The sequence below is a fragment of the Leptodactylus fuscus genome, chromosome 3 (genome assembly GCF_031893055.1).
Source record: "Leptodactylus fuscus isolate aLepFus1 chromosome 3, aLepFus1.hap2, whole genome shotgun sequence".
NCBI classification, from domain to species: domain Eukaryota; kingdom Metazoa; phylum Chordata; class Amphibia; order Anura; family Leptodactylidae; genus Leptodactylus; species Leptodactylus fuscus.
Window position 1 is genome coordinate 162261657 of NC_134267.1, and position 23119 is coordinate 162284775.

At 42.4% G+C, this 23119-nt stretch overlaps 1 protein-coding gene across 2 annotated transcripts in view; it reads right to left on the reverse strand.

The window, feature by feature from the left end:
- Positions 1-499: 499 nt before the first annotated feature.
- Positions 500-23119, reverse strand: part of FNDC3B (fibronectin type III domain containing 3B) — a 250420-nt gene continuing 227800 nt past the window's right edge. For both annotated transcript variants that reach the window (XM_075268668.1, XM_075268667.1), the window contains exon 26: positions 500-5885. In XM_075268668.1, the coding sequence (XP_075124769.1) occupies positions 5574-5885 (312 nt within the window). In that variant the 3' untranslated portion in view covers positions 500-5573. The remainder of the gene's footprint in view (positions 5886-23119) is intronic.

The following is a 23119-nucleotide window of genomic DNA, read 5'->3' on the forward strand; positions in this document are numbered from 1 at the left end:
AGTGAACAACAAGCAAGAAGGGGTGGTGATGCAGGCCCAGGATGATGACGCACAGGGGTACTCGCAGCACAAGGGGAACGCCCACCGTGCTTCGAGAAGACTGATTTGCAGAAGAAGATAATGAGTTTTTCTTGAAATTGGCTGCATCGATCACAAAACAAAAGGTATGTCTAAAATAGCCTTTCTACATGAAGATAGGCTTAGTTAAAAATGTAAAATCCCAATGATAGAATCCCTCTAAAAGAAATGCTATATTTTCAAAGGAATTCCTAAAGGAGCGTGCAGATAGTTCATGTAATTTATTTCAAACCTATATTCTATAACATGTGGTTTACAAAAACACTTGGTCATAACATCATAAAAATGACAAATCTGAAAAAAAAAAATCACTAACCATCAAGATAGGAAGTAAAACATTTATTGGGCTTAAATATATTACATATACACTAGAAGTACAATTAAGTTTTACATACTGTAGCAATTTCTTATTTTGCAAAATCTATACATTAAAGTAGATATAACGGCTTTAATACAATGCATACAAAGTAGTCTTAAATTTACAATACCAGAAAATGTGATTTTTAAATGAATTGTTTGGAATGTTTGCCCAATAGCGAGGTAAAAAATATTTAATAATTCAATTGAAACAGTTGTGCAAAAATACAATTCTGACTTATCCAATTGTTGCTTTCAAATTGATGCGAAGAGACAACAATCTATTAAAATTGGTATGGAATAGCCTTCACCATCTCGCTCAGATACGAGGTGATGGTTAGCTCCTCTGCCAGTCTGTTTGCAAGCAGCAATACTAGGCCAGTGCACTTTGTTATTTGCTTACCAGGGTACAAAAGTGAATGGTTGCTCTTCGTTCAACAGGTCAGTGTACATGAATGGAGATGTCAAATCCTGACCCAAAAGCTTTGGAAGAATATTGTAACATTACAAATAATGCCACAAAGGTCAATTTTAATTGAGTAAAATGAATCATATGGCAGACTTCAGATACTCTATATTTGGAGTCTTGGAGTGCCACTTAATGGCACGGCATCTTTAAGAGCCTTAACCAAATGCTAAAAAATAAAACATCAAACGGACTATGAGAAAAATATAAAAATATATTTTGGCAATTTCATATTTTCATGGACACAGACATTATAAAAAATTACATTAATTCCATAAAAAAAATACGTCGCTCCAGAAATAAAAGACAATATCTTCTAAAACTGGCCAATAATGTTTTAGTTTCAAAATGCATATATAAAATATTCCCATAGTGGCTTACTAATGGTTGGAATAGTATCTGTATTTTGTAAATGTTTTTAAAGAATTATAGAGTAACAGTTATCATGAAACATTCAAAGCAGCATTACTACAAAAAATATATATATATTTTTGACAATAACATAGTTTTAACGTACCTAAAACTTAATATAGCCCCGCCCACCCATGTATTTTCTCGAATTAAAGAGATAAGGTGCAATTATATATTGTAAAGATGTTTCATTAAAATTTTTACAGGTACCACTATAGATATAATGTATTGATAGTGTTGCTAATATGGAAGTGGCCTATTCATTGACTTCCATTCTATGTTGCGATTTGTCATAATGAGGTACTATAGAATAATGATATTTAGCTTTGATCTACTAATGGCTGCCTATTTCTATTAAAAAATAACCAAAACAGATACTAAATACCCTTTGCTTAGAGGACAATAGGTAATAATGCTGCCATGAATGAGAGCATACACTATTATGTGCAACATCTTGTGGCTACAGAGCAAATAACCCCAAGCGTTTCTTTTTAAAATTGTGACTTTTTTTTTTATTGACCAGCTGTTTTTCTTATGAAATGTATCTTATCAATTTATTTTTGGCTTTTTTTTCTCAAGGTAGCAGCACTGCTTAAAGCCGGGGCCCCAGGTCTTATAAATTCCGTAGTGTTTTACAGTCCATGCAAAGTGGATGGAATTCTAGTGAATCCAATCCACACATTGCAGAAAATATGCACCGTGGAAACGTTACGGTTTTGGAAATTGCAGCATGTCAATTATCGTCCCATGGAGCTAAGGCCCCATGGGACGATACACAGCACCAAAGTGCTGCGGGATCAACCGCGACGGGAACGCATCTCGGTTCTTCCTGCAGCACTTTGAACAGAAAGTTCAGAGTTTTCCTCCGTGGACTTTCTGTTACCATTATATCTATGGGAAAGCTGCCGGTATTTCCGTACATATAAATGATATGCTACGATTTCCAAAAACGCTATGGTCTGTGCTTCAGTTTTTCCCACAAAGTGGGCATGGGATTCCCACAAATCCCATCCACTTTGCAGATACTGTAAAGCACGGCAATTTTTCCCACAGTGTTTCCAGCCTGTGGGGCCCTGTTCTAAGAATGTCTTTTTTTAAATTCTTGAATTCTCCTTTAAACAATGGGACAATTACTTTGTACATTTCAATAAAATACAAAAATTATTTTTTTTTATTAACATCTCTATAGATTATGCTCATAAAATACAGAAGACATTAGGCATAAAATATATTTAAATAAAAAAAAATGTAATTTGCCACAACCTTGGCAGAAATATTAGTTTGCAGAGCTATGTTAACGTAGTGTTTACAGTTATATTACAAGACAATTCTAACATTTGCTACATCATTATAGGCACACAGCATGATTAGTGGATCGTAACACTTTCCTCAGAAGAGATGATTACAGAATTCGATTACATGTAAACGTTTCAATCACGGATTTTTTTTTGTGTGTGTTTTTTTTTTTTTGGCTTTACATGCGCTGATTTTATGTAATGATAAAACAAACCTCAAATAAAGACAGATATCACTTAAAATGCTGCTGGGTAAAAATTTACCTAAATTAAAAAAAAACTTTAAAAAAAACTTAAAAAATGATCATGCTACAAATATTAGTACATATTTATTTGTCTTTACAATAAATAAAAGATTGCACTGTAATTGGGTTTTTAAAAGTACTTAAAATAATATATTGTTAAAAAAACAAACAAAATAAAAAAAACTACAACAAAATATTGTTGGGTTCCCCATTGCTTTGGTTATGGGAATAAAAAGCAGATATACTTTATAGAGGAATATAGCAAGATACGTCAGTGAATGTCAGACATGTAATTCTATCACAATGCAAAAGAAAAGCAGCAAAAATATACAAAATATAGATTTATATAAAAGCTGAGTATATGGTGTGTGTCTGTTGCACCCTCTTGGAAATGAGTTGCACCTTCAGCTGAAATGTTTCCCTGAGGCACTTTATAATGTCGTAGAACAGAGGGTTCATAGAAAGGATGTCAGTAATAGACTCTTGCTGCATGTACTTATCTTAGCTCAGGATTTGGTGGTTAATAGGTTCTAGCGTTCTTTGTATAGTAGGTTTACGTTTTTACACGGTCTCAATGTGATATACTTCATATAACAATGCATTATGAACAAGGTTAAACAAAACTTTAGTTTCAATAGTTCACAAAACCATTATAACTATTCATTGTATTTCACCTTGCAATGTAATGGCCGGACTATATTTGGGCCAATTCTTGGCAGTAAGACAATGCATGCAGGTGAGGTCGCTCAATCTCAATGAGTTTTCACACTAAATGTAAGTATTGCTAAATCATATATCCTACCAACATTTAAGTTCCTGACTGCCAGATAATAAATGGGAATGTATCACCAAAATAACAGCCTAATTTTAAGTGTTATGTTAGACATATTTGAAAAAAACATCTTGATGATGTCCTTAAAAATCTTCCATGTTATTATCTATATTAAAAAAAAATCTAATCTGACTCTGACCACTAAGCCAAATAATAAGCTAAGACTTCCTGTTTTCTGTAGAAGAATTCTTTGCAGCAGTCCCCTCACTTATGAGCACAGTGGTGATCACAGCTATCATATATATGTACATAAGAAACAGAGTCCACCAGACACAATAGGTGATTTCACAGCTTATCTACTCCCTTATCTCTGTGTATTGACCTCTTCACAGGTTGCAGAGCAAGTCATAAACTAATTTAGGCTTTGTGGAAAAAGTTGAAACTGCAATATTTTTAGGATTTTTTTTTTTTTCAAATATAGATAACATGGAAAATTACAAACGTCATCAAAATTTTTTTAAAAAATGTTCAATATAAAAATATTTCAACAACAGGTCATTTTCTGATGACACTTTCCCTTTAAGAATGACAGTCTGAGTCCAGAATTTTAATGTTGATTTAAGGGTAAAAATGATTTGGTTATTAATTTCCCCCTTTTCTTTCCCTCCTTACTTTAGCTTAGTTTTCTTCCTCTGGGTTGTATTGTTTTGTTATATAGCACCAATGCCTGAGAAATCTATTGTTATTTTCTGCTCTATAAAGCTATTCTTTTAGATTGGTCTTACAATATTAATTATCCTAATTGAGACAATTACCTTATAATATTTTCTTTACTGGTAAACTTTACTTTATAATCACTCTGCCGGTGCAACAATCTCAAGCAATGACGAGACAGGAGGCATGCTTTAGACTATCTCAGACACTGTAGCCACAGATAACAGCTCTGCCCGAATGAAGAAGTAGCTAATATACAAGCACTGAGAAAATAAATAGAAGGTAATCATCCCCTATTGGCATTTACTTACAATTTTGAGGTCACGTCTGGACAGTCCCTTTAAGCTTCGCCATATTTTCAAAATGTGTTTCGAATGATGTGTAATGCAATATTACATATATAATGTGTTCATTATTGTACAGTATACTGAGCTGTGGACTACAGTAAGTAATGTTTTGGCTTGTATGTCATGTTAGCTGCATTGGTTCAAGGCAATGTATTACTAATACTTTGCACTTGTACAGTTATTGTATTGGTTTTGAACAGGCTGTTACTGCCAGCGCCATGTACAGCAGACAACATAGTAGCCTTAAAGCACATTCAATTTTAAGGCACTATTTTAATTTGCGTATACTTTATATCACTTAAGCTTGTAAACATGCAGTTACGTTCCCTTCTTAAAAGATAGCAATATCATAACAGTTATATGAGCAATTTCAAGTAAAATACATGGAATTTCACAATACATTTTCTACTTGTATATGTAGGAATTTCTATTTCATGTGAACAGATTGAATATGTAGAAATTTCTCATGTGTACCTTTTTGTCTGTGCATGTCTGAACTTCTGTAGAAAGCCACATTAGTATACAAAGCCTTATCCCAAGCTACAAGTGTTTGGATTGCCTTGAATTATTCCGCATTTTGACCATTTGTTTAGAAACAAAGTCAACCACTAATTTGGGTCATGAACATGAATTGGCTAAGGAACAGAATACTGCTGCTGTAAATGATTCAGTTATAGAGCTACGTAGCAGAAACAAATTTCAGCTATGTCCTGGGTTTACATTTCAAAAAGGTGCATCAAAACACTGAGAATATATTGAAACAGTAAAAATATGAATATAAAATGTAGAACGGAAAATGTCTGTATTTGTTTAAAAATGAATATCTGAATAAATGGATTATAATGCGCAGCATTAGTTAAGTTTATATCTCTAACCTGTCTTCATTGTTTACTTCATAAAGAAGTATTGAAGTATAAAGGCAAATAAAATAGACAAGGTTGCAAATCCTAAAACAATAAGAATTGCGAACTGTTCATCAGTAGGCACCATGCCCTTGAGTTTCGAACTGTCAAGCTGTGATAGGTCCTCCGGCAACATGAGATCGTTCCGCCTCATAATAAAAGATGTAGACGGACTGTAAGATCCACAGAGTTCCTGTGATGTATCGATACATCGACGACATACACAAACCCGAAATCTGTAATCCATATTCGTTTGTACACCTGAGATATGAAATGATGTGTCTTCTCCTTTGTATACCTGCAATATACATACGATCATTGTTAAAATGTGATTCGCAAATTTAGATTGCATTCAGCTTAACATGCTGAACCAGGACATTACCAAAAAATTTCAACAACAAATTACAAAGTAAACTTTTCAACTGGACTGCCATACTTTTTTCTCCATCGAATGTAATAGGGAAGCACCAGTTTGAAACTTTTTTGATGACATCTCCACCGCTGCCAGAGAATTGTCTCCAGCGCGGCCTCCTTCTTCGTCCGCAGCATCATCTTCAATGTCTTCTTCCGGCGCAGGGTCGTAACTTCTAGGCATCGGGCCTTGAGTGGAGCAGACTGTGCAGGCATACAGGCCACATAAAAATGTCCATTAACAATACTGTGCAAGCGGCCATTTTCCCGTGGCTTGGGCGCTTGCTCAGTCTGCTCTGCTCAAGGTCCGACGCCTAGAAGTTATGAGCCTGCACTGGAAGAAGACATTGAAGATGACGCTGCGGACAAATAAGGAGGCGGAGCTGGAGACAATTCTCTGGCAGCGGTGGGGACGCCCCCATCGCTGTTTGAGCGCTGGGGCCCACCCCCATCGCTGCGAGAGAACTCATTTGCATGTAAAAACCGGTATTTCTAAGGAACAGCGCAGCGGAGACCACGTCTAAAGGTAAGAGACGAATAGCCTGTCTAAAGGCTATTCCGACGTCTTATCCACAAAAAAAGGTTTTAATGGTAGAATCCCTTTAAGAGGTTACGTAGTTCACAGAGTTGTTTAGTTCCAATGAAAACTGTCATAGAGGGTGTGGGATCCAAGCAAATTGTTCAGGATATAATCCACTATCATATCTGTGCTTGACATGACAGACAATTGTATTTGTTAACACTTTCTTTTATCAGTGTAAATTGAAGTCACTTGAGGAAGATATATAAGGCAAGGAGTGGGATTTATATTTCCCCACTTCTCATAACAAAATAAAAATGTAAATTACATATCTCATAGCGCAAATGTCCCTCTCCTCATATTTTTATGTAATTTCCACATTTCCATGTCATGCAGGAGATACGTTCATGTGACAGGAAAGAGCGAGATTTGCTAGCAATTTGCTGACACTGCTGCTCGATTTATCATAATTCACATATTGTGCTTCAATAGGTGTTATTTTTTATCTTGGTTTAATTCAGTTACATGAGATGAGTCTTAACTTTTCATGTAAATTTTACATTTTACTTATATAAATAAATGGCCCTTTTGAGCCGACTCTCACTTTCAGAACAATAGGAGATTAACTGCAACAATAACAAAAGTTAGATAAATCTAATATTGTACAATGTACATGGGTGTCAAACTAAATTTTGTAGAGGGCCACAATGTCTTCAATGGGCAGTTAGCAGTTCTGAGACTGTATAAGTGTAGCTCTGCCAGTTAGGCGTAAATACATTTTTAGCCCGTTGAAGGCAACTATAAAGTATTATTGTAGGTAATAATTTCCTAATTTTCTACCGTACATGGTTATAGCTCCACCATATATATAATAGTGTCCTTATAATATCTCCCCTTACAGGTAATAGTGTCCTAATTATCCATGCCAAAGGCAATACTGTCACAATGAACCTCCCCTTAGGTAATTGTCTTTCCATAAGAGCTAGTGTCTTAATTGCATACTTAAATTCATACTGTACGGTCCCCAGCTTATTGTAATGTGCGCCCAGCTGTGCACCTCTTCTATTGTCCTTCGGGCTACCCTGTCACCTGCACTATTGTACCACAAGCAGTATCATAGAGCAGCAGACAGCATGGCTGGACGGACATTAAAAGAATGACACAGTGCAGCACCACATCAGAAGAAGCCGGGCACCGCATCTTACAAGAAGAAAAGGCATGTATGAAATAATTAGACCTGGAGATAGAAGTGTGACAAGGAGCCCCCCTGGCTCAGGGTTACGGTCTCAAGGGTGACCACTGTGACTCCTATAGCTGTTTATTCTGTCTTTGGTCGGTGGGTTCACAGCACTCCACAGCTATTGAACACTTGGAACCTTCCAGCCAAAGACCGAACAAACTCAGTGATGGGCCGATGCAGATGCACCATTAAAGCGTCCTTGGGCTACAAAGTACAAAGATGCGGAACAGATTTGGCTGGCAGGCCTTGTGTTTGACACTTGTGCTGTGCACAGAGTAGTAAAGGTAGTAAATAAGGTACTATGACTAAAAACATCAGTATGGCTATGTGCATGTGATTTTAAAGGCTCTGATAAAGGCGCTATTTTATGAAGATCCTAGTAGCGCCAATTTTTTTTCTTCATTTGCATGTGTGAAGTGTTCCTATCACCTCCGGGCACCAGGTTGATCATGCCAGGTCTTTTAAATTGCTGCCTGCGGAAGCTAGATGTGGGTGGAACCATCCAGGTTTTGAGTAAATCATAAGTGGCACCATAGTATAAGAGCACATGTGGCAGTACATGTGGGTGGTGCTAGTTCCTAGCTAAACTGATATTATGGGGTAAGAATGTGCATGCTGTTTTAAAGACCTGGTCCTGTGGTGTCTGTGTCTCAGTGTAAAGTACAATTTAAGTACATTCACTTTAAAGTGCTTTACAATACACCCAGCAAATAGCACTAAAGTCCCTCATCCACATAAGAGAAATATTGGATGAACCCGCTGCTAAACTGGTTGACTACCTAATGGGTGTGCGGGTGAGGGGGGGGTCTCCTGACTCTCTCTGATAGGTGAGGTTATGAAAAGAAAGGATTGGGCTTGCTGATTTACAATGTCAGCTTAGAGGAGTCTGGAAGAAACTTTGCACCCTCTGAGCATATATGTATTTTGAAGAAAAACAATCACCGTTTGTGAAGGTCCCGAGAAAAACCTAAAGATATCTTTGACTTTGTGTTCATCTGCCCATAAGAATAACACAAAGAAGTGGGATGATTGGATTATATTTTATTGGATTATACTTTCAGGTTTTCAGTAAATGGAAGGTTACAGAGTTTGAATGAGGCTAAAAAACAAGACAGTTGTCTTCCAGACACAGCCCCACTGTTGTCCCGAGGCCAGAATCACATTAATATGATAAAATGACTAACTAGCATCAACAAGATCTCCACATTAGTGCTGTAAGTTACTCTAATAGGCACGGGGCAAACATGCAAAAAAGATTATAAAATATTATTTTATGTAGGTTTTTAATGAGAAAAACTAACGAATTTAAGAGATAAGATTGAATTTCAGATATAACATTCAACGTCTACTTATCTAAATTAAAGAATACAATAATAATATTATCTAGAACAATTAGGAAATATTTCAAAAGTGAAAATGAAATTTTATCATACAATTCTTTGGGGAATTGCAGTAATTTGCTATTTGGGTTCTATGTACACTGTCTGACTTATATTTTAGAGCGAAACAGCATGACTTATGGTTGTTTCTCAAGGAATTACAATTTAATTACTAGTCCTCTAAAACTCAGGGAAATGAGTCTCGTGGCTAATTACGGGTCTCTGGTAGTTAAGATGGATGGACAGACTAGATCAGTATTTCATGTAGGATAATTCTTGGCTACTGCAGGAAAGAAAATGAATGCCAGAAGGATGGAGATATATATATATATATATATATATATATATATATATAGCCAGGGTCTGGGGTTTCTAGGTGGGGTGGCATAGACACACAAATCCAGTTTCTTTAGTCCAAAACAAAAGTAGAGTTTTATTCTCACTCAAAAATACAGTGCAGCAACAAAAGGAAAACAATACAAAAATAAACCCCTGCCCAGCTAGGCTCTAACTAAACATAGAATAGGTTACCTCACCTAAAATAACAGAAATCCAAAAATATGACCTCTCTGTCAGCTCTCCAGCCAAACTCTGCCAAAGTGTTGCTGCTGGAGCTGTCTTCTTAAGCCTCCTTGACAAGGAGACTCTCTGCAGCTTAGTTGCTGCCGAAACATCCCCAAAGTGTGGACTGGACTTAAGGGGGGTGGAATGACAGGTCCCACTACCAAACCTACCTGTCATTCCTAAAAATCCAGCCCAGTACTGAGCATGTACCAAAATGCTCAGCAGACGAAAGTTGTCTGCTGAGAACAAACATTCCTGGAGTTTTCTCATCTCACCCACCTGAGTAGTATGGGTGAGATGTACACCCCCTCCATTACCTGACCAGCCATCGGCTTACAATATATATATATATATATATATACACAGTCCTATGAAAAAGTTTGGGCACCCCTATTAATCTTAATCATTTTTAGTTCTAAATATTTTGGTATTTGCAACAGCCATTTCAGTTTGATATATCTAATAACTGATGGACACAGTAATATTTCAAGATTGAAATGAGGTTTATTGTACTAACAGAAAATGTGCAATATGCATTAAACCAAAATTTGACCGGTGCAAAAGTATGGGCACCTCAACAGAAAAGTGACATTAATATTTAGTAGATCCTCCTTTTGCAAAGATAACAGCCTCTAGTCGCTTCCTGTAGCTTTTAATCAGTTCCTGGATCCTGGATAAAGGTATTTTGGACAAACAATTCAAGTTCAGTTAAGTTTGATGGTCGCCGAGCATGGACAGCCCGCTTCAAATCATCCCACAGATGTTCAATGATATTCAGGTCTGGGGACTGGGATGGCCATTCCAGAACATTCTCATTGTTCCTCTGCATGAATGCCTGAGTTGATTTGGAGCAGTGTTTTGGATCATTGTCTTGCTGAAATATCCATCCCCGGCGTAACTTCAACTTCGTCACTGATTCTTGAACATTATTCTCAAGAATCTGCTGATACTGAGTGGAATCCATGCGACCCTCAACTTTAACAAGATTCCCATTGGCCACACAGCCCCAAAGCATGATGGAACCTCCACCAAAATTTTACAGTGGGTAGCAAGTGTTTTTCTTGGAATGCTGTTTCTTTTTGGACGCCATGCATAACGCCTTTTTTTTATAACCAAACAACTCAATCTTTGTTTCCAAAATGAAGCTGGCTTGTCCAAATGTGCTTTTGCATACCTCAGGCAACTCTATTTGTGGCGTACGTGCAGAAACGGCTTCTTTCTCATCACTCTCCCATACAGCTTCTCCTTGTGCAAAGTGCGCTGTATTGTTGACTGATGCACAGTGACACCATCTGCAGCAAGATGATGCTGCAGCTCTTTGGAGGTGGTCTGTGGATTGTCCTTGACTGTTCTCACCATTCTTCTTCTCTGCCTTTCTGATATTTTTCTTGGCCTGCCACTTCTGGGCTTAACAAGAACTGTCCCTGTGGTCTTCCATTTCCTTACTATGTTCCTCACAGTGGAAACTGACAGGTTAAATCTCTGAGACAACGTTTTGTAACCTTCCCCTGAACAACTATGTTGAACAATCTTTGTTTTCAGATCATTTGAGATCGGACTGTCCATGTTCGGCGACCATCAAACTTAACTGAACTTGAATTGTTTTGTAGAAAGAAATGGTCCAAAATACCTTCATCCAGGATCCAGGAACTGATTAAAAGCTACAGGAAGCAACTAGAGGCTGTTATCTTTGCAAAAGGAGGATGTACTAAATAATAATGTCACTTTTCTGTTGAGGTGCCCATATTTTTGCACCGGTCAAATTTTGGTTTAATGCATATTGTACATTTTCTGTTAGTACAATAAACCTCATTTCAATCCTGAAATATTACTGTGTCCATCAGTTATTAGATATATCAAACTGAAATGGCTGTTGCAAACACCAAATATTTAGAACTAAAAATGATTAAGATTAATAGGGGTGCCCAAACTTTTTCATAGGACTGTATATATATATATATATATATATATATATATATATATATATATATATATAGTAAATACACACACAAACACATACATACACACTTGCCATGAAAATAATATTCAACTTAAGTACTAAGGGTCACTAATAGAGATGAGCGAACACTAAAATGTTCGAGGTTCGAAATTCGATTCGAACAGCCGCTCAATGTTCGTGTGTTCGAATGGGTTTCGAACCCCATTATAGTCTATGGGGAACAGATACTCGTTAAGGGGGAAACCCAAATCCGTGTCTGGAGGGTCACCAAGTCCACTATGACACTCCAGGAAATGATGCCAACACCTCTGGAATGACACTGGGACAGCAGGGGAAGCATGTCTGGGGGCATCTAACACACCAAAGACCCTCTATTACCCCAACATCACTGCCTAACAACTACACACTTTCCACATTCAAAAAAACCTCTATCAAAGTGGGAAAATACCTGGAAACCTTCTTTACTCCCCAAATGGATGGACACAAACCCCAATTTAAGCTCAACAAACAGTAACAACCACCCCTTTAAATCACGTTCCCCATGACAACCACAAATGGAATAGGCAATGGGAATTCCAAAAGCCCTCACCCTTAACTGTCATTTTGAGTGTGTGTGTGTGTGTGTGTGTGTGTGTGTGTGTGTGTGATGTGGTAAGACCTTCCAAAATTCACTTTTCTAGCCCTTAACATGAGCCCTTGCAAACAAAGTTACAGGACCTTAAGCTGAGCTACCAGCAGAGATTGAGGCCCTTGGCATGAGTAGAGCCTTGCACCAGCAGTGTTTTTGGCACTTAGGGTGAGTTGAGCCTTGTACCAGCGTGTGTCCCTTAACATCAGGCGGGCCCTAAGTTCTGCGCTTTGCACAAAAGTTCCACATTAACTAGGCTGAATGGTACAAAGATTAGTAGGCCCGAGAACCAGGAACAGGTCTTGCAATGGCTGTCGGATAACGCTTAAAGCACATTGTCCACCAGCCAGTCAGCCTCTACCTCCTCTTACCCAACAGTCTTGTCCTCCTTCCACCCAAAATTCCCAATCTTCCCAGAACAATAACCCCAACTGTCCCTGCTCCCCAGAGCTGTTCTCCCTTCCTTTGACTGTACCGCAACCTGCCCCTCCATTTCGCGATTCCACGGACCTAACAGACGAGTATCTGTGTCCAGATGCTCAAACACTAGAGTCTCCTCCATTCCATCTCCGGTCGATTTGGTGGCGGATGACCAGCAACCCACCCTCATCGACGACGATGAGATGCAGTTGCTGTCAGGGAAGCCAGTTGACATGCGCATTGTGCAGGAGGAGGAGGCGAGACAGGAGTTGGAAGAGGAGGTGGTGGACGACGAGGACACCGACCCCACCTGGACAAGGCGGATGTCAAGCTGGGAAAGTAGTGTGGATGTTGAGGCAGGTGCAGCACCAAAAAGGGTAGCTAGAGGCAGAGACATGTCCAGAGGCAGAGGTCAGCTGCTTTGCCGAAGCCAGGCCAGACCCGGAATGTCCGAAGATGTTCCCTTTTGTACCCAGCCCAGAAAAACTCCCCCATTGAGGGCACGTTTCTTGAAGGTGTAGAGTTTTTTCAAGGAATGCGCCGAGGACAGATATAGTGTCGTCTACACAATTTGCCTCTCGAAATTGAGTAGGGGCCCTGAGAAGAGCAACCTGTCCACCACTTCAATGCACTGTCATTTGGAATCCAAGCAATGGAATCAGTGGCAGGCAGCAACGGCAGGACAAACGTCGCCCGCCGTTCATGCCACTGCCTCTGCTCACAGTGCTGGCGATGCACTCCAGAGGACGAGCCAGGACATCACTTCATCTGCCTCCGCCACTTTGTTGACTTCTCCCTCATCCTCCCCTGTTTCTGTCTTATCTCCTTCTCCTGCACCATCAAAGGCACCATCAGGCGCTTCTTTACAACAACCCACCATCTCTCAGACATTGGAGCTCCGGCAGAAATACACCGCTAACCACCCACCCACGCAAGCCTAGAACGCCAACGTCGCTAAACTGCTGGCCCAGGAGAGGTTGGCGTTCCGGCTTGTTGAAACTCCCGCCTTCCCGGACCTGATGGCAACTGTGGCACCTCACTATGCCGTCCCTAGCCGTCTCAACTTCTCCCGGTGTGGCGTCCCCGCCTTGCACCAGCACGTGTCACTCAACATCAGGTGGGCCCTTAGTTCCGCGCTTTGCTGCAAGGTCCACTTGACCACCGACACTTGGACAAGCGCCTGTGGTCAGGGATGCTGCTTATCTTTAAGGACAGGCAGGGTGAATGTGGTGGAGTCTGGTCCCGGGGTGCAAACTGAGGTACCCTATCTCCTCTCCCAGGCCAAAATTCATGGCAGAAGTAGACTGAAACCCTACGACGCTGCAACCTCCACCACAGCTACTAGCGGCAAACGCTAAAACACTGGTGTGGGGAGACGTCAGCAGGCGGTGCTGAAGCTCATCAGCTTGGGGGACAGACAGCACAGTGCCTCCGAGGTCAGGGATGCCATCCTGGCTGAGATGGCATTTTTTTTTCCCTGCTACACCTGGGGCCTGGCATTTTTACGCCTGTGATAATGGCTGGAACCTGGTAGCGGCTCTGGAGCTTGCCAGCCTCCAACACGTTCCATGTTTGGCCCACGTCTAACCTAGTGGTGCAAAGTTTTTTGAAAACATACCCAAATATACCGAAGCTACTGTTGAAAATGCGGCGCTTGTGCGTCCACTTTTGCAAGTGCACAGGAGTCGCTGCTAGCCTAAAAACACTCTAGCAAGGCCTACATCTGTCCAAACACAGGCTGTTGTCCGTCATTCACACACGCTGAAACCCTACAATACCATATCTTGAGCAGGGTGTGTGAGCTGCACAGACCTTTGATGGAGTTCCATCTACAAAACCCAAGGGTTCCTCAAAGTCAGCTCCCAAAGTTTCTGCACCATGAGTTTCCAGGGGTGGCAGAGTTATGGCTAGGGGCAGAGGCATGGATAGGGATGATGTCTAGGGGCAAAAGCAGTGTGGATGTGGAGGCAAGCTAAGCAGGAAAAACTGGGGGTACAAGCTAAGGCATGGACTGGGGTGATGTCTAGGGGCAAAAGCAGTGTGGATGTGGAGGCAAGCTAAGCAGGAAAAACTGGGGGTACAAGCTAAGGCATGGACTGGGGTGATGTCTAGGGGCAAAAGCAGTGTGGATGTGGAGGCAAGCTAAGCAGGAAAAACTGGGGGTACAAGCTAAGGCATGGACTGGGGTGATGTCTAGGGGCAAAAGCAGTGTGGATGTGGAGGCAAGCTAAGCAGGAAAAACTGGGGGTACAAGCTAAGGCATGGACTGGGGTGATGTCTAGGGGCAAAAGCAGTGTGGATGTGGAGGCAAGCTAAGCAGGAAAAACTGGGGGTACAAGCTAAGGCATGGACTGGGGTGATGTCTAGGGGCAAAAGCAGTGTGGATGTGGAGGCAAGCAAAGCAGGGAAAATGGTGGCTAGAGGCAAAGGGATGTCCATAGGCAGCAAGGGCAAAGATGCAAAACTCTCCCCTGTTTCAAGAATTTTCCTGACTTGTCTCCCCACAAAACATTCCTGGGAGGAGGGCTGAAACACCACCCTCCTCCTCCTCCGCTGTTAGATTGACCCCAGCTACGAGCTGAAAATGCTGCAACACTGGTGTGGGGAGACGTCAGCAGGCTGGGCTGAAGCTCATCAGCTTGGGAGACGGACAGCACACTGCCTCTGAGGTCAGGGATGCCATCCTGGATGAGATGGCAATTTGTTTATCCCCGCTGCCCCTGGGGCCAGGCTTTTTTGTCTTGTTGGAGGGCTCTGGAGCTTGCCAGCCTCCAACACGTTCCATGCCTGGCCCACGTGTTCAATGTAGTGGTGCAATGATTTTTAAAAACATACCCCAAATTAGCTGAGCTAAGGGTGAAAGTGCGGCACTTGGACACCCACTTTCCCAAGTCTACAGTACCTGGAGCTAGCCGCAATACACTCCTGCAAGGCCTACATCTGCCTGAAGCACCTACTGTTGTGCGAGGTCACCACACGCTCTAACCCTAGATACCGTATGTTCAGCAGGGTGTGTGAGCAGCAGAGACCTTTGATGGAGTACCAGCTACAAAACCCAAGGGTTCCTCAGAGTCAGCTCCCTCACTTTCTGCACCATGAGTTTCCATGGGTGGCAGACTTATGGCTAGAGGCACAGGCATGGATAGGGGTGATGTGTAGGGGCAAAAGCAGTGTGGATGTGGAGGCAAGCTAAGCAGCAAAAACTGGGGGTACAAGCAGCCGGTGGCATCATCACTGACAAGCACAGCTGTCTGTCAGCTGACAGGCTGACTTTCACCAAAATGAACAGACAATGGATAGACTCATCATATACATGTCAGTTACATGACAAATTTAGTGCAATTTGCAAGTCCAAGATGGGTTGGAGATCTGCGGAGAGGAATCTCACCACCTCTTGCGGGTGCCATCATTTGGAAGGCAAGCCCTGGGCTAGGTGGGTGAGAGCAAGCGCAGGATAATCGTCGTTTGGCCTGGCGGCCACTGCCTCTCCCACTGTTGACAGGGCTGGCGCTGCAGTCCAGACCAGCAGCCAGGACACCTCCACATCTGCCTCTAACACTTTGGGGAGTTCACCCTTATCCTCACCTTTTCCTGCCATTTCTCCTTTTGCCCGCGCCATCTTGCGCCTCTTCCCAGCAACTCCCCATCTCCCAAGCCTTTCATTTCATGCTAAAGTACAGTGCAACCCACCCACATGCCCAAGGCTTCAACGGCCTCATCTCAAGAAATCTGGCCCAGGAGATGTTGGAATCCCGGCTGGGGGACACTCTGCCCTTTTTGGGCAGAGTGTCTACTGCGCCACCGCACTGTGCCGTCCACACCAGCACTTTCCCCCAAACATGAGGCGGTCCCTAAATTCAGCGCTTAGCCCTAAAGTTCCATGTGACCAGTTACGAATGGACAAGTGCATGCGGACAGGGACGCCACCTTTCAATTTGGGCACAGTGGTTGAATGTAGTTGAGGCGTGGACCGGGTCGCAAAATGTGGTGGCCTGACTTGTCTCCCCACACAACATTCCTGGGAGGAGGGCTGAAACACCACCCTCCTCCGCTGTTAAATTGACCCCAGCTACGAGCTGGAAACGCTGCAACACTGGTGTGGGGAGACGTCAGCGGGCCGTGCTGAAGCTCATCAGCTTGGGGGCCAGACAGCACACTGCCTACAAAGTGAGTCATGCCATCCTCGATGAGACGGCAATGTGGTTTTTGCCACTGCACCTGGGCCCAGGCATGTTGTCATGTGTGATAATGGCCGTAACCTGGGATTGGCTCTGTAGCTTGGCAGCCTGCAACATATTCCATGCCTGGGCCATGTTTTTAACTCATTGCTGCTAATCATTTTAAAAAGGTACCCGAATGTTCCTGAGCTACTGGTGAAAGTGTGGTGCTTGTGCGGATAGTTTTTAAAGTCTATAGTTGCCGCTGCTAGCCTCTATGCACTCCTACAACGCCTGTACCTGCTGGAACAACGGCTGTTGTGCGATGTCTCCACACTGCTGGCACTAAACATATCATGTGTTGAGCAGAGTGTGTGAGCAGCACAGACCTTTGATGTAGTTCCAACTCCAAAACCCTCGGGTTCGTCAAAGTCAACTCCCTCAGTTGCTCAACCATGAGTGGCCATGGGTGGCAGACTTATGTGAAATCCCATCCCATCCATTGCACTGGACACGAAACATTAGCATGCACTCAGCACAACTTCGGATATGGCAGCTGCGTTAAGCAGGGTGCAGGGTACAACACAGACCAGGCCCGAGCACCAGGAACAGGTGTTAGAAATACTGCAGCATCCGCCATTTCCTTCCAATTTTGGGGTTTTGGACCCGCCACCGACTTGTCTGGACCTAAGTGGGGATCATGAGACACAGTTGCCATCAGGGCAAGCTGTGGTCATGTGCGGTTTGCAGTAAGGGGCCAGTGCGCAATTGGAAGAGGAGTTGGTGGATGACGAGGCCACCGACCCCACATGGACAGGGGTGATATCTAGGGGCTAAAGCAGTGTAGATGTAGAGGGAAGCTAAATCAACAAAAAACCTGGGTAGAAGCAAAGGCATAAACTGAGGTGATGTTTAGGGGCTAAAGCAGTGTAGATGTGGAGGGAAGCTAATTCAACAAAAAAAAAACAGGGTAGAAGCAAAGGCATAAACTGGGGTGATGTTTAGGGGCTAAAGCAGTGTAGATGTGGAGGGAAGCTAATTCAACAAAAAAAACAGGGTAGAAACAAAGGCATAAACTGGGGTGATGTTTAGGGGTGAAAGCAGTGTAGATGTGGAGGGAAGCTAAGCAGCAAAAACAGTGGGTAGAAGCAAAGGCATGCAAAACTCTACCCTGTTGGAAGACTTATTCCTAGGTCTGGAACACGTTAATGGCCCCCCTGGACAAATTACTGCCACTCAGGGGCCTAGTGTCACCAGGAGGGACAAGTATAGGCGCATGTTGTGGGAATACCTGGCCGACACCAGCTCTGTCCTCTCCGATCCCTCTGTGCTCTACAGCCTACACTTATTTTCTCATCTTTTTTTCTGCACTGCACATCTCTTGCCTGCTTCCTTTGGGATCTTACAAGTGGTGGTCCACTTCCAAAGATGGTAATTTCACTAGACAGTGTAACGGGAGTAGCTGAGGGATCGCTGTCTTAACCACTTTTTGGCACAAAATTAACTTCCAAAGCCAAATATGGTGCAAGTATATGATGCAAGGACACCTACACACCTATCTCTGACACATTGGGGAGTTCACCCTCATGCGCCCTTTTGGCCTGCACCATCATGCGCCTCTTCCCAGCCACTCCACATTTCCCAAGCTTTTCATTGCAGGCAGAAGTACAACACAACCCACCCCCATGCCCAAGCCTTTAACAGCCTCATCGATAAACTGCTGGCCCTGGAGATGTTGGTGTTTGTTTATGCTTCTGGAGACCCAGGCCTTCCGTCAGCAGATGGCAGCTGGGGCACCTCCCTATGCTGGGCCTAGCCGTTACTACTTCTCTTGGTGTGCTGTCCCTGCCTTGCGCCTGCATGTGTCCCATAACATCAGTCGGGCCCAGAGCTCTGCGCTTTGCTGCAAGGTCCACTTGACCACCGACACATGGACAAGCGCCTGTGGTCAGGGATGCTGCAGTGCTTATCTTTAATGACAGGCAGGGTGAATGTGGTGGAGTCTGTTCCCCGGGTGCAAACTGGGGTGGCCTATCTCCTCTCCCAGGCCAAAATTCATGGCAGGAGTAGACTGAAACCCTACGATGCTGCAACCTCCACCCCAGCTACTAGCGAAAAACACTGTAACACTGGCATGGGGAGATGTCAGCAGGCCGTGCTGAAACTGATCAGCTTGGGGGACAGACAGCACAGTGCCTCCGAGGTCAGGGATGCCATCCTGGCTGAGATGGCATTTTTTTTTCCCTGCTACACCTGGGGCCTGGCATTTTTGCGCCTGTGATAATGGCTGGAACCTGGTAGCAGATCTGGAGCTTGCCAGACTCAAACACGGTCCACGCATGGCCCACGTTTTTCAACTTGTTGGTGCCATGTTTCTTTGAAACCTACACCATTGTGCCTGATATACAGGTCAAAGTGGGGCCATTTTCGTAAGTGAGAACTAGCCTCTGCTAGGCAGAAAACATTCAGAGCACACTCCTCTCATCTTCGCACCGTTGGCTGGCGGAGGAAGACGAGGGGGTTGGAGTGGCATCTGATGTCCCTGTCCCACACGAGGCTAGAGGGTGCACTTCAGTGCATCCCATTGCTTCACCACAAATGGTGTGAAGGGGAGTGGAAAATGGAGGAAATGGAGAGTGACCCTTACAGTTGGGGCCAGCAAAGGCATGCCAAGTAACACACTGGCACACATGGCTGACTTCATCTTGGGTTGCTTTTCAACACATATTTCACATCATGAAGAACAAATAATACTGGATTTTTACAAGCCTCGAACCCCGGTCTAGGTCTAATGTCTGTTCCTTTCTTATATTAGGGGAGAGGGAAAAAAAAATTACTTCAGTGATACGTTTAGCGTACATAGACTGACTATTAATGTGCATCCCACTTAGTGTTGTTAGGGTTACACACCGTCACAACCTGGCTAAAGCTTCTATAGCTGTTAATAAAGTCAACATAACTTTACGGTATCCAAAAAGACAGCTGGTACCGACAGAGAGCAAGACAAATGTCAACCAAAGCTGTGAGCTCTGAACACCCACAGTGACTTTGGCGTCATCATCATTATAAGGGAGCGGGTGGTAATAAATAACTTGGCAGTGCCTAAAACCCAAAAAGCTTATACAACTATATTTACATTAAGATACACAAATGACACTTTTCAGTAGCATGTCATGAGACAAGCTGATAAGCTCTTCCTTTGTGCAGTGCTATTTGAAAGTTAAACGCTGCCTTTATTTTAATTCTGGAGAAGGTGCAGACATTAGATTTAGAACATGTTGTCTTCATTGTCCAAATCCTCTATATAGGTAACGTGTTTTTCGGGCCGAGCTGTCTGGGAACGAGCTGGTGCAGCACTGACAACCTGGGTGAATATGGCAAGAGCCTGAGATGTAGGGTGAATGAATCCCCAAATTATTTGTGGAATTCCCAGTGAGACAATGGCACTATCTACCAGTAGCAAAAATTGTGGGTGCACGTAACCCCAATATATTCTTTGAATTCCCAGTGAGACAATGGCACTGTATAGCAGTAGCAAAAATTGTGGGTGCACGTAACCCCAATATATTCTTTGAATTCCCAGTCAGACAATGGCACTGTATAGCAGTAGCAAAAATTGTGGGTGCACGTAACCCCCATATATTCTTTGAATTCCCAGTCAGACAATGGCACTATATACCAGTAGCAAAAATTGTGGGTGCACGTAACCCCAATATATTCTTTGAATTACCAGTCAGAAACTGGCACTATATAGCAGTAGCAAAAATTGTGGGTGCACATAACCCCAATATATTCTTTGAATTCCCAGTGAGACAATGGCACTGTATAGCAGTAGCAAAAATTGTGGGTGCACGTAACCCCCATATATTCTTTGAATTCCCAGTCAGACAATGGCACTATATACCAGTAGCAAGAAATGAGGGTATTTGTAACCCCAATATATTCTTTGAATTCCCAGTCAGACAATGGCACTATATACCAATAGCAAAAATTGTGGGTGCACGATAACCCCAATATATTCTTTGAATTCCCAGTCAGACAATGGCACTATATACCAGTAGCAAAAATTGTGGGTGCACGTAACCCCAATATATTCTTTGAATTACCAGTCAGAAACTGGCACTATATGGCAGTAGCAAGAAATGAGGGTATTTGTAACCCCAATATATTCTTTGAATTCCCAGTCAGACAATGGCACTATATACCAGTAGCAAAAATTGTGGGTGCACATAACCCCAATATATTCTTTGAATTCCCAGTGAGACAATGGCACTGTATAGCAGTAGCAAAAATTGTGGGTGCACGTAACCCCCATATATTCTTTGAATTCCCAGTCAGACAATGGCACTATATACCAGTAGCAAGAAATGAGGGTATTTGTAACCCCAATATATTCTTTGAATTCCCAGTCAGACAATGGCACTATATACCAGTAGCAAAAATTGTGGGTGCACGTAACCCCAATATATTCTTTGAATTACCAGTCAGAAACTGGCACTATATAGCAGTAGCAAAAATTGTGGGTGCACATAACCCCAATATATTCTTTGAATTCCCAGTGAAACAATGGCACTATATACCAGTAGCAAAAATTGTGGGTGCACGTAACCCCAATATATTCTTTGAATTCCCAGTCAGACAATGGCACTATATACCAGTAGCAAGAAATGAGGGTATTTGTAACCCCAATATATTCTTTGAATTCCCAGTCAGACAATGGCACTATATACCAGTAGCAAAAATTGTGGGTGCACATAACCCCAATATATTCTTTGAATTCCCAGTGAGACAATGGCACTGTATAGCAGTAGCAAAAATTGTGGGTGCACGTAACCCCCATATATTCTTTGAATTCCCAGTCAGACAATGGCACTATATACCAGTAGCAAAAATTGTGGGTGCACGTAACCCCAATATATTCTTTGAATTACCAGTCAGAAACTGGCACTATATAGCAGTAGCAAAAATTGTGGGTGCACATAACCCCAATATATTCTTTGAATTCCCAGTGAGACAATGGCACTGTATAGCAGTAGCAAAAATTGTGGGTGCATGTAACCCCCATATATTCTTTGAATTCCCAGTCAGACAATGGCACTATATACCAGTAGCAAAAATTGTGGGTGCACGTAACCCCAATATATTCTTTGAATTCCCAGTGAGACAATGGCACTGTATAGCAGTAGCAAAAATTGTGGGTGCACGTAACCCCCATATATTCTTTGAATTCCCAGTCAGACAATGGCACTATATACCAGTAGCAAAAATTGTGGGTGCACGTAACCCCAATATATTCTTTGAATTACCAGTCAGAAACTGGCACTATATAGCAGTAGCAAAAATTGTGGGTGCACATAACCCCAATATATTCTTTGAATTCCCAGTGAGACAATGGCACTATATACCAGTAGCAAAAATTGTGGGTGCACGTAACCCCAATATATTCTTTGAATTCCCAGTCAGACAATGGCACTATATACCAGTAGCAAGAAATGAGGGTATTTGTAACCCCAATATATTCTTTGAATTCCCAGTCAGACAATGGCACTATATACCAGTAGCAAAAATTGTGGGTGCACGTAACCCCAATATATTCTTTGAATTACCAGTCAGAAACTGGCACTATATGGCAGTAGCAAGAAATGAGGGTATTTGTAACCCCAATATATTCTTTGAATTCCCAGTCAGACAATGGCACTATATACCAGTAGCAAAAATTGTGGGTGCACATAACCCCAATATATTCTTTGAATTCCCAGTGAGACAATGGCACTGTATAGCAGTAGCAAAAATTGTGGGTGCACGTAACCCACATATATTCTTTGAATTCCCAGTCAGACAATGGCACTATATACCAGTAGCAAAAATTGTGGGTGCACGTAACCCCAATATATTCTTTGAATTCCCAGTGAGACAATGGCACTGTATAGCAGTAGCAAAAATTGTGGGTGCACGTAACCCCCATATATTCTTTGAATTCCCAGTCAGACAATGGCACTATATACCAGTAGCAAAAATTGTGGGTGCACATAACCCCAATATATTCTTTGAATTCCCAGTGAGACAATGGCACTGTATAGCAGTAGCAAAAATTGTGGGTGCACATAACCCCCATATATTCTTTGAATTCCCAGTCAGACAATGGCACTATATACCAGTAGCAAAAATTGTGGGTGCACGTAACCCCAATATATTCTTTGAATTCCCAGTCAGACAATGGCACTATATACCAGTAGCAAAAATTGTGAGTGCA